The sequence below is a fragment of the Anguilla rostrata genome, chromosome 4 (genome assembly GCF_018555375.3).
Source record: "Anguilla rostrata isolate EN2019 chromosome 4, ASM1855537v3, whole genome shotgun sequence".
In the NCBI taxonomy this organism is placed as follows: domain Eukaryota; kingdom Metazoa; phylum Chordata; class Actinopteri; order Anguilliformes; family Anguillidae; genus Anguilla; species Anguilla rostrata.
The window spans coordinates 47,563,086-47,576,397 of NC_057936.1; the positions used below are offsets into that span (position 1 = coordinate 47,563,086).

Sequence of the window (13,312 nt, forward strand, 5' to 3'; positions counted from 1 at the left end):
AGCATTAATTAGTCATAAAGTTAAGTACCACACTATTTATTAATCTATTACAGCAAATAATAATAATTATAATATTTATAATAATTATAATAATAAATTATGTGTTTTTTGTGGCAAGAATGAGTAGTGTAGACTGAAAAAATACAGTCTGTCTGGACAGTGAATTTGGAAAACCATAATTCATGATTTATTGATGAAGGAAAGGTTGTTTCTACATGAATATTGATTTAGGGTTTGAAATTCAATGAAGAGCCTTTATTCCCAGGGATCCAGCGAGAGGGGATCATTTTTGACCCAGCGGATATGGGGTGCATGCAAAATATGAAGACAATATGAAGGTGAATGTAGGCCCATCCTATTGCTTAGGGAGTGTAAAAAAATCTGCGAACCATTGGGGGTTCACATCATCCCTCCACTGCTCCCTAATAAGCTTTCTAACAGCAAAAAGCTGCTCGATTAACCACAATCATGCAATTCTCATGCATATTTATTATTTTTCATTATATGCAGCCCAGTCTTGTCTTTTAAATGCGGGCCATCTTTAAGGAATACAAACTGCATTTGGTCACACGGGACACAGCATCCTACTCGAGATGCAGAAGAATACACCAGAGGGAAATGAGGCTTCAGAAGAGGGGTTAGATGGGCTTTGCATCCTTGATTTAGCATTTAGAGTGCCTGTTCATAAAAGCTTTTTTTAGGCTTGGGAAACTCTGTTTTGGCCTCTCTGCTCACTGGTTGCATTCAGGCTGCTGAGTAGCAAGAAGGGTTTGAAACCATTTGAGTTGGGCCAGACTCAAGGACAGCTAGACAGCTATTCTTTACCTAGAATTTTCCATTCATTCATCACTTGATTATTCAGACAATTTTGGGCTAGGAAGCATAAAAAATAAAAAACAAAACAAAATACCTGTGTATACATGGCACTACAGTGATTCGATTTTAGGTACATTTGCTGAAAAGTGATGCGTGCTAATTGGAAAAAAAAATTAAGGAGCACGTCTAGCAATTGTGATGCATTAGTGTGCTACTAAATGTTATAATTTAGGAGCACATGTCCCCCATGGAAAGGTTTTTAGTGTTTTAGACTCCCTGATATATAATTCATCAATATGTTAGCTTGTTAAGAGATGAGAACAAACTAATGGATTCTGCTGCTGCATTTTGGTATTGTTTAGAATTCTGAGCAGAGTAAACAAACAGTAAAATATCAGTTCAGTACAGTTAGGAATCAGTGCTTCTGTGGATAACTGACAGCTGATTGGTTCTTAGAATGAAGAGAGAAAAGAAGTGAGACTCAGTGGGGAAAATGAAAAGGGAAAGAGAAACAGGGCCTGAAAAGGAAGCAGATTACCTGGACTCTATTCTGTAACACCCCCAGGGGTGCACGCACTCCATTGTCGAATATCTCACACAGGCTACAGGTCACTGTAAAAGTCGTCTAGGCACATAGTCAAGTTTGCTGATGTCTGCGCCATATATATATATGTGTGTGTGTGTGTGTGTATATAAAACAAAGGATAAACAAAGTTAAATGTGCGTGTAAACCATCTGTATACTGTATTTGTGAACACTTATTGACAATGGTTTTGCTGTGAAGAGAATTAAAAAATTCTCCATTCTGACCTTTTGCTTAATTTGGTCACTGGGATGTTTGAAAAGTGAAAACTAATGAGTCAAAATGATTTGTAATTAAATGCCTTGATTCTACACCATTTTATAAAATGCTGAATTGTGTGTTTCTGAGAGCTTAGGGTAGACTTTGATTTGAAAAGGCAGTGGGTACATCAGCCCAGAGTAAGTGGTTGGTGAACCAAAGTAATTTCATATAGAGAGGCTGCTATGTAAATATTTGTCAGTGCATTCACATTTTAAAATAGTCAACTTTGTCTGACATGATGAATTTCAAGTTCAGCTGACTTCATACCATATTTTCCTACCGTATTTTACATTTGCAAATATGCTGTCAACGTTTCAAATATTTTTCAGAACAAGTCAGGCTTGCATTTGGGTTTTCAAGACACGGCTGCATCATTAAAACAACATTCTTTATTATTTCAAATGTAGTCAAAATGACAGTAGTTACAGAAACAACATACAGCGATGGTACTGTTTGATTTGGGTCTGCGTGTCCTACAAGCAATGTGAAAAGCTTGAAACAAGCAGACTCACGGCGAGAGACTCAAATCCTTACTCTTAACGCTGTAGTACAGACAATCATATGGCAGAAACATAATTATCCCTGTCCGTCCAGCACAGTTTGCATTAAATTGGTATTTCACAAAAGAATAACCCACTTCAATAGTATATTCTATTTTTAATAATGGCAAAACATTGCTTTTCCCCAGCTAAAAGCATGTTAAGATAAACGTGTGAAAACAATTGATCTGGTGAAGTGATGCAAGTGATTACAACATTGACATGATTAGATTTGCAAAATTTATGGCAGGAAATACAGTAATTATTCAGCCTACTGCTAAGATTACTGCAGAATAACCCATGTTTCCCCAACACACTCACACAACATCACAGCACCACCAAACAAGCCTTATTTAGTTTATTTTAGTGCAAATTTAGACAGTGGTTAACATTTGCAGTTTCAGGAAACTGTATTTGACAAACAGATGTAAAGTTAACTAGCTAAATTCTCCAGAGAGGGGAGAAAAAAATCCAGTTTCTGAAAGGTCCACAGACATGGAAAGTAAATGCCATTTCTTCACCTTCCATCTTCCTTTTTTTCACTTTTGGTCCAGCTTTACAAGATGTCATAAAAGGTTCTCTTTAGTACTAGGGAACAGGTGAAGTTTGCATAGGTGCTTGCATGAAAACAAAACTTGAGTTGTGTTGGTACTTGTGTAAATGTTTTTCATATTTAAAAAAATTATTATTTTGGAGTAGCTGAGGAATAATTGATTGCCTTGAGTATGAGTGAAAATATATAAAAAGTGAAATCAGATGGTTTGGACTAAAGTTGAAAAAGGAGATGTGTCTTTGGTGTCAGTGTTAAGGTTGAGAAGTCCATGCTCAAGGCTCCCAGCAGGGTTCCCAACTTCAGTTTGATGTGCAGGTGGCTGAGTTAGAGACCTATAACAACACTGGCATCGCCTCTTGTTATGTGCACACGTGCAATTGTCCAAAGCAAAAACCCATAATCTCACGATGTGGCTTTCTGGCCAGTGTAATTGAGAATGTGCGAAATGGACTATTTTGCATGAAAGCGTATGCATTTTTGCTTGATGAATTCCATATTTTATGTTGGATATTAACTTTAAAGGAATCCCTCAGTAAGGGCTACTAGTGGTGTATCTAGTATAGGAGCAGTTGTTCTTAAAGCAGTTTGTGCTGTATACTCCAGACCCTCTCAGTGGCTCGGTTCCCAGAGGGAGACACACAATTGACCATAAAGATGAATTGTACAGTCTGAAGAATGACAATTAATGTATTTTATTAATTTTACATTGTCATCCATATTTTAATTAAATTATAAAGAATATTGGTACATAGCTCTGTACGTACACAATAAATGTCAGGGGCTAGTTAACACTTGACATAGAATTTTTTTCATAATCCATGATATGGCAAAACACCAAAAAGTGCAAAATCCAGCCGTAACTTCTCACTCACCACTGTATCCATGCCAGTGTAAACAAAAGGTAAGAAAAAATAAAGTTTCCAGTATTTTGTATTTGCCTTAGTACGTCTATATCAATATCATCTATGTACTAAAATATTTTTTAACGATCTAGCCAAGCTGTTATTTATTGGCAGGGTGATCAAAAATCCCATTGTTGAAATGAAAACAGAAAGAATGGCACCCAGAAGACTGGAGCATAAATGCTATACTAAAACTATTAAGGTTTGATTGCATCGCAACCTGAATCTGCAAATGTTATTACTATGCACAAAGGTTTTCATTCTCTTACAGAGCCCAAATCAAGCTATACCAGGTTTAAATGATTCCAAACAATCCATGTAAATCCTTCCCCATACAAATGTCAGACTGAAAATATCACATCTGCATAACCATCAACCAAGTGTGGGTATTGTCTTGATATACAGGTTCAAAGCTACACACAACTGCTTTACTGTCTGCTCTTTGCTCTTCCTCAGTGTGTGATGGAAGCTGGGTATTTGCTGTTTTAAGACAGCTTTCCTGGTGAAGCAGGTTTCCACAGAATAAGATATGCTTTTTCATAAATGCTGTACCTCCATTCTTCTCAGTCTATGCATTCCTTCACTGTGTGTCGCACAGGCTAGATGAAGTAAAACCAACCAATCAGAATTACACAGCACCCACATGCACACATACACAGCTTCATCACTTGCATCTACACGCACTCACACACACACACACACCTATACATGCGCACAAACACGCACACACACAAACACACACACACACATTTGCACATATACATACACACACAAGCACACATGCACATGGGCACCAGCCAAAGCACCTGTCTTGTAATTTACTTTAAAATGGCATATATATATATATATATATATATATATATATATATATATATATACACATATATATATATATATATATATATATATATATATATACAATGAGCATTGATAAAACCTAAAAAAAGAAAACTTGGGGAGTCAAATTAATGAAAGTATGAAGGATGGCGGCACTGAAACATCTAATTAAACCCAACCAATCTGGTTTTTCACTCATGCAGTGTAAAATATATCCATGAACCCATGTTTATTGATCCCACACAGCAGAGCAAAGGCAGGATTAGCCACATTCTTGAACAAGCACCTCACAGCACTGACTGTTCAAACTGAGGGGGACATAAACGGCTTTGTTTAGAAACACAGTAACATTTACAAAGAGTGTAATGGAGTGAGTACAAACTCCAGTCCTTTCAGTTTTTTCTGTGTTGATCTAATTGATCTAATGAATGTACCTGTGACCTGCCCAAGCTTCATCATTATACCTGTACATTGCTCACACTGGGTTACACAGCCTTGATCATAGGAAAGGAAAACAGTCTCGTATTTCTGGTGGCAAAAATTCAAACAATGCAACCAAATGCAAAGCAATAAAGATGCATAAGAAAATCCCTGTTAAAAAAATCAAAACAACAATAATAAAATCACAACTGAAACCCCCATTAAATGATGCATGAGAAGCAAAACCCTTATCTTAATTTGAAACTTGAAACATCTTTTGTCTCAAAGTGTGATTTTCAAAAATATATTGTTTCTCTCCTCCCTTCAAAGCCTCACACTGGCAGAGATGCAGGAAATAATGGCAGTTGAGCTATACACTTTTACAAGAGCATTACAGCCCGATTTCTCTGCTTAATTCAAGTCACTCCTTCCTTAGACAACCGTGTGTGCCTTCAAGTGAGTGATGGGTCTCTGCTGTGGGCTGTTCACAGTACAAGTGTTCTCTGAAGAACAGTACACAAGCCTTCTCTGAAATTATGCTCTTGGCATAGTCACACGGACAGTAGTTGCCCCTCGGTGGGTCTCAAAGCTTTTCAGAAGGTATTATACAGGGGGAAGGGGAGGACTTTACGTTCACAGAGGAAGAATACTGTCCAGGAGGTTCTTGCCCTCTTGAAGGTTGGATCCATCATTCCTTTTTTCTTTTTCTTCAGAAGTTAGAGGCTAAATCACATGTGTTTTGTTTACCAATAACAAAAAAAAAAAAGTTAACGTCACCCAACATATTTCCACACCTGTAAGCCAGTACTGGTGCTCTGTCCATGGGAAACAGACGCAGAAAGAGAGAGAGAAAGAGAGAGCAGGGGAGAAAGAGAAAAAGAGAGAGATGACCCTCAGCACTGTTCCGACACGATGAAGCCCTCCTTCTCCTGTCCCACCGGCTCCACCTCTGCGTAGGCAGGGTGTCCTGACCCACGGCGGAACTTCATGGCCGGCCACCTGCTGGGACGTCTCTGGAGCACACAGGAGGGAAGGGCGGGGTCAGAGAGGCCACTGGGAAACACGCAGTCTGAGCACTGCACTGAGAAATTCCAGAAGATCCACTTACACGTGGACTATATGTGGAAGAGAACACACAGGCAGTGGCAGACCATCATGCTGCTTGGTTTTCAACACAACCTAAAGACCATTCTTTATGGACCCTTCCATTGTGCAACACTGACAGAGAGATCACCCTTTAAAAGGGATAGGTAAATGTAAAAGAGACAGTGCAGCACAAAATGAACATATTTTGCAGCTTAACTAGCAAAAAAGTAGGCATTCAAAATAAGTTTCTGAAACCATCTTAGGGGCTGAGAATGTTGACTTTCTGTGATCAGTATTTCCTTGTTCTGACATCTGAACATTACCACCTTTATATCTGTCTTTAGTGATTGGCTATCTGCTTTTATATCGTGCAACTCAGAAATTGTAGTCTTAATATAAACTCTCAAGGGATGGCCAGAAGGATATCCTGGACCCATTTAAGTGGCTTATATCCAAAAGTATTATACTATATAAATATAATTGAATCAGACATCCAAACTCCTGCTCCTGACTGGTTCAATTTCCCAACATGCAGTGCAAGGTAATCCATCTCTGTATTCCCTACCAACATTATTCAAACAAGGGTGGTTTTTTAAGACACCTTGACAAGAATTCAGGTAAATGGTAAATTACCTATAGAAACTGTGTCTTCCAATTTAATTCTTCAAAGGTCCAGTGCGGTACATTTAGTCGAGTGTGCGTGAGTGAGAGAGTAAGTTAGTGAACCAGCGAACTAACGAACAAATGTATTAATAAAGGTTCTTCGTTATTGATTTCATTATCATAAATGTGAGGAGCAAAGAAAAAAAAAGCTTGAAATTGCAGCCTGAATTATGCTTTAGGGCAAGAAACCAGGTGCAACTGAATTATTCTTCAGGAAGTTTTGTAATTAAAAAAGTATATGAATGAATACAGCACATATATACTAATAGTTATTTAACTATTATTTAAGAGAGTTAAAATATAGCAAAGGAAGAAAATCTATTTTTTCCAAATCTATCAATTTTTTCAAACTATATCAGTTAAACCCAAGTACTTATCATAAATACAACCTCAACAAATTGCCAATAAAGCATTTATTTTGTCCACATTTTGTGACAGTCTACTGAATTATTTGCAAATAATCATTTGGTAGCAGAAAGCATGATTAACATTGCCCATTGATGTTTCTACTTAATTTATGAAACTACTGATTGAGTTTTTGTGTTATTGCCCATCACCTGTTTCACATTTGACTAAATTATTGTCAATGAATATACATTTTGCCAAATTAATGACTGGACTGACCAAGATGATCCTGCTGGAGTTCATTTAAAGATGCACCTGTCACAGTCAGGTTGGACAGGAGAACGAACAAGCACACCCATTCTCACAGCTTTTACTCAATACTCAGCCCTCAGGCTAGATATGCTGCTCACAGTCTATCATTGTAATAAAGATATGTGCTTTAACATAGCAAGTGTTTTCATTTTCACACCAGCATTTTTGTGTGCATCTTCTACTAAGAACACCACAAGGTTTGGCTGGAAACAGCATTCACCATTTCTACTTGAACTGCCACTGTGACTTTTCCCTATAATTTGGTTTTGATTTTTCAATCAGCATATTGGAATCTTTATAAACATACATTTGACAGTACCTTTTGGCACAAATAGAGCTTTCCCATTTGACATGCATTTCAATGAATTCAAGCAACACGAAGCAAGCTGCTAAAAGTTTAATTCCCTGTTCTTACATAAACAAGTACATCTCTTCTTATTTTACTTTAAATTGCTTTTGGCAAATTGCCTCTTAGCACTGAAACTTCAGCATTGATGATCATTCACAAGGAGATAAGCCAGGTGAGGAGTTTACGAGATTAAAGTTGTGTTAATTTGTGATGTTAACTATATTCTTACATCCCGACTAAAAGAAGCAATCCTTCTGAAGTAGCCCCCCATACCAGTTTCCTGATGGACAGATACCATATATTCACTGAAAGGCGGTTGGGGGAGGGATTCGCAGTTTGATTCGATGAACGAACAGCGGCGGGCGCTCACCTCGATGAAGAAGAGGCTGGCGGCGGACGTCGGGTGGTGGTACATGTAGACCGTGAGGAGGACGGCGGCCGTCATGATGAGCATGATCATCAGGATCCCCACGATGAGGCCCGTGTGCAGGCTCCCCTGCTTCATGTCCGCTGAGCTGTCGGCCGGTGAGGCTGAAACACACCAGAGCCCCGCCCCGCTCTCTCATTACTGGACAACGACAAAGCAGCCATTGGCCATTTATATGGAGAAAAAAAAACAGGAATGCAGAATGTAGAGACGATTTGTCGAGGGATGAGGTGCTTGCTCGGTGGGAATTTATTTTTGACTGGCAGAGAACTCTGATTGTATTTTTCTTTATCCACAGCTTACAAACACAGATAACTTGTTGCAATTCATGTGCAATACTGCTCAATATACTTTGTACCATTTCATATTATTTTTGTTTTCAGGCGTACGTGGAGGTGCACAGTGTGTGTTTTACTTCAGACCACTGAAAAAAGAATTACCTGCAGCCACAGTTTCCAGTTCAAAGAGATATGCATGTTTGCATTGGAAAATGAAAAACTGTGCAATCTAATGAGTATATTTTTTTCTAAATTCTACGAGTGTGGCTCCGTCCTGCACTTCCACTCCCATACACCTGGGGTCACTCATAGCACATTCACTCTAGTGCCTCCAGCCTGCACCCCTTGGCCAAAGGACCCTGTGCTTTCCCAATCACCAATTCGGAAACTTTCAATGCAAATACAAATCAAGTTAAGTATTGCATCATGGCACACACACTAATTGCAGTGTGTTGATGTAATTATCTAATCAAGCTCTTTTATATCTCTGTCCATGGGAAACATTCAGGCTTGATCAGCCAATAGGCATTAATTAGGGTGCACGTTCTGTGCACATATTGACAGCCTACAGAGCAAACTGGAAGTGGCGTTTTGTGTAAAGAAGCCAGCTTTTGCAGATGCACGGACGGCACTGCTGCGGCTGACGCGTATTCTGTAAGAGCAAGATTGACATCGCCTTGCGCCTGCTTAGGTATTCATAAGAAGTCGGCTATGCCTGACTGCCGTGAGGAATAATCCTCAGCTCAAGGTTAGCACATCTCGTTTAACAAGAGAGAGAAAAAAAAACTCATACGCGGGATTAGAAAAATGTCCGCGCTTGTACAATTATTGCGTCTCGGTGTGGTGAGGGCCAAGGCCAGCCGGTCAGCCTCTCCTGAGAGAGACGCGGTGCTGCCCTGCTGGTGAATGACAGATCCTCCCCGGGGCTTTTTGGAGAGGTTGAGTGCCCTGCCGGTGGAGCGCAGGGGAAAGCTATGCTCCCAGGGAACCTCTCCCTGGGCCTCTGGGGTAACACACTGCCAAGATGAACACGGACGATTTAACCTGAACAACAGGGATTTCCCACTGTGTGATCACAAGGGAAACCGGCGCATTGTGTCTGGCAAGGACCAATGCTGGGCCTTGACCGTGCCACAGTGAAACTGTGACAAAGTTACATTGCATTGCATAATACGTATTGGTCCGGCAGGCACTTCTGTCAAAAGGCACTTTCATCACAATTTACAGTTCCACATTTATTTTGACACTCTCATCCATGGTGACTTATCCACAGACTGCGCTTTTACATGCACTCCATTCATGCAGCTGTGTAATTTTTATTGCAGCATTCGCTTCTAATGCCAATATGGCAAATAGCACTAATAAACATGCACAAGCACTGGCGACTGCAGTAAAATATTAACTACACAACAACTTAACACAATGCTAAATGCTAATTGACCCAACACAATATACATACTTAACAGGACCTATTACAGTGAAAGAGCTTAATGAATAAAGAGCAGGAATGTAGAGTAATTGCAGCTATAACTGTAAAACCTGGCTAGTAAATCAGGAGTGGTTTAGAAATGGTTTAGCTCTAGGAGGTTAGTATCGGCTCAAAGACGTGGGGCTCCAGCCTATATGGGGGGACAAGGACTTTCCTATATGGGGGGGGGCAGGCACTTTTAAGTCCAGACTGTTCTAGGCACAGCACTCCACCCCTGTAAGGCCAGGGTAGAGAAGAGACCAGATAGAGAACTGGAGCCTGCTAGAGGAGCCATTCAACAGAGGCACCCAAGCACTCCGCAAGCCCACCTCAGCTTCACTGGGGCCAGAAGAACAGCAGTGTACCGTGGGCCCACAAGGTAAATGCCATCTCTCTTTGTGCCAGATAGAGCTGTGGATGAACGCAGATTATAAATGTGTTCTCCTGTTACCACAGCTTTTTCTGCACTCGCCAGTTAGGAAAAAAATACAAAATTTTAGTGACATTAAAAAAAGAACCAAAGCACAATTATTGGCCTATTCTAATAACAATAACAACATGTACAATGCCTTTATAGGCTATTCCCATCATGAATGTATGGCTTCCTGACTACTGCTAATATCATGTAAAACAAACAAAAACAAATACATTGATGAAATGCAGCAAGGAAAAGCTAATGAAGTGATCACAAAAACAAATTGCTATGGGTTTTTTTTTCTTCTCGTGAATTCATTCCCAATCAATTTATTGTATTGCAGCTTTATTTTGTTTCTGCTTTAATTAGCAGCTAGCCGCCTACGTGGTGGGGCGGTGTTGGCTCTGTGCCTTATTGATTTCCATCATACAAAGAAAGGAACATTTGGAGCCGTAATCAAACTAGACTGGTGTGTGTGCATGCGCTTGTGGATTTGCTGAGGCGTGTCTAATTCAAATTACCGCTGGCTGTGTTTGCTACTGCCGCGCACACAGTCAAGTACTGCAGTTTGAAAAGAGAAGAATGCGGGAGAATGAATTTCAGGGGACTATATATTCATAATGAAACCGGCATCAGCTTATTATTCCTTTAATTGAATAATAATTGAATTAATTCATTCTTAACACAAGCCCAAGAGCAGCTGTGACATTGCTGCAAGCAGCAGCAAGATTTCAGTGACCTTGAAAGTACGGCTGCCATTGGACAGGTCTCCACAGGAGCCAAATGGCAGTGGATGTCACGGCAAATTTGGTAACTTTTTAGAGGTCACAGAATCCGTGGACAGAAGTAACAGTGCCCAAATTTACGTTCGCAAGCTGCTTGGAGGATCCTGAGATAAATAATGCAGACGGACTGTAGAGACAGGGCACAACAGACCCTGGTGGGGCTGAGGAGAATGCAGTGAAGCAATGCTCAGAAAAAAACCCAAAAAAGCATTTTATGGAACCAGGAACAAACAAGTCAGATAAAAGCATATTTCTTTTTCTCACAGGTCAAATCAAACTGAACCCCTCTTAGAGGATGAGAGATAAATGTGAAGAAATGCTTCTGTCAAAGATCATTCAAGACAAATGGAAACAATCATTAAAAAAGGAAGCAAATTCCAAAGTCACTGTAGGCGGTCCGGTGCAAGAAAATTACTTTGTTTTTCTTCACTAAACATCTCATATTACATCTGGTCTACCTGCTGACAGTTCTGCTGCCAGCATTGTTCATTATTCTTATTTTTTTAAATAGATTGTAGAAAATCATAAGCGGATGGGTAGTCACAGCAGTCATTATTCAAATCTTTTACATTGTTGTTACCTGTAAACAAGGGGCAGATAATGGATTCTATAGTGACATAAATTTGTTTAAAATGTAAACAATAAACAATATAACTTTATCTAGTCCAGGAGTGATCATAAGCTCCAGGTTTGATAAACCAGGTTTGATAGACATCAGTCACCACAAATGTCAAACATTAACAAACAGTACACCAACAATAACCAACGGACATGCAAAGGTACCATGTCAAGTGTGACACAGCCACATCAAATTTCTAACTACCACCACGAAATGTCCTTCTGACACAAATCGATGGCTGATCCACGATGGAAGCCCACTGAAGTTCCTAGAGTGCAGTGATTTAAGGTTACATTCACTTCGGCAGAGCTGAAAGATTCCCACAATTCAATCAAATTCCCTGCTCTGAGAAGGTTTATGTCGCAGAGATGTGAAAAGGAAAATGATTGGCTGTCACAAAAAATGGGTTCCTCTTAATTAACACCAAAACTAAGTCCTATAAGAAACCATTCAACTGAAAAAAGCCTAAAATTTAAAGAGTGAGAAACACATTTGATCTGCAGCTTTGTATTTCTTTAGACAAAAGTCTGAAGGCTGTTAGCACTTCTTTGTTCTTACAACCAAACTTTTCAAATGTCAAATGAGGAAAAAATAATTTGAAAGTGTGACGTTGAAACCAGTTAATACTGGCAGCAGTCTCAAAAGAAATAATTACTCGGTAATTTATTGTAATTGTCACCTCTTTACTTTTCACTGGACTATAATGTGAGGGACCATGTGATCATACCTGTCAATCAAAGACTCAGTGGGTGCATGCAGTATTATAATAGCTTTTTTGATCGATATTCAGAGTGAAGTGCAACTAGATATTAGGATGTGAAATAGCATTCACTGACCCTGGAATATTGCTTTGCTGCCACAATGGCAATAATGGTGCCTCATTATTAAGTGTTTCGATTTGATTTGGGTGGTACAACAGGCTTATTGGATTGATTAGCTGGATTGTTTATGTTCTCGGGTCTTGTCTCAGGCATTTAGAAAGGGCACCATACATTTTGGTGATGCTAAAGATTCAGGAAGCCTCAATGGTCTATTATTCAGTTCTGCTTTCAATGGCAAGCACAGCACACCCTGATGGAATGCATTTTCCACCTTGTGCACTGGAAAGACCAGCAGAGGGGAAATTAAACGCACTCGATTGAAATACCAGTTATGGGTTATGCTTAAGGGATTGTGTTATAGCCATTAAGGCATTGTGTAATTGCTCCTGTTTACACAAGCCTGTCTGGTAATGTCTCCTCTGAATTTTCTTGCATTCTTCTCTGGTGAAGAGGTCAATGTCTTGCGTTTAGCAGACAAACAGATTTAGCATGTCTGATCTCCTCAAATGACAACCTGCAACAACTTAATGTTTGACAAACACGAGGGTTGTTCTATTTCAAGTGCAGAGTGGCAGGGGGGCCTCTGGGTCTGGCAAAGCAGTCTGTCTCAGAATGAAGCAATATTAATCCACACTAAACCATGAAAACAAATGCCAGATGGAGGTCATATATTTTCCTGGACGACAGAAGAAGAAGAAGAAGAACAACAACAACAACAGTAGAGAGAATTGGAGAGAGCGATCTTGCCGCTTCTTCAGAGAGCGATTTCTCCACTTCTCCAGCAATGTGGAGTTCACTTGTGCTGACAGCAGCAGATCACGCTTTGGGCAGGC

General features: G+C 39.7%; 1 protein-coding gene across 2 annotated transcripts in view; it reads right to left on the reverse strand.

Annotated features, from left to right (window-relative positions):
- Window positions 1–2,034: 2,034 nt before the first annotated feature.
- Window positions 2,035–13,312, reverse strand: part of plxdc2a (plexin domain containing 2a) — a 116,627-nt gene continuing 105,349 nt past the window's right edge. For both annotated transcript variants that reach the window (XM_064332835.1, XM_064332836.1), the window contains exons 13-14: window positions 8,037–8,197; window positions 2,035–5,924 (exon numbers count right to left, since the gene is read on the reverse strand). In XM_064332835.1, coding sequence (XP_064188905.1) covers window positions 5,805–5,924; window positions 8,037–8,197 — 281 coding nt within the window. In that variant the 3' untranslated portion in view covers window positions 2,035–5,804. The remainder of the gene's footprint in view (window positions 5,925–8,036; window positions 8,198–13,312) is intronic.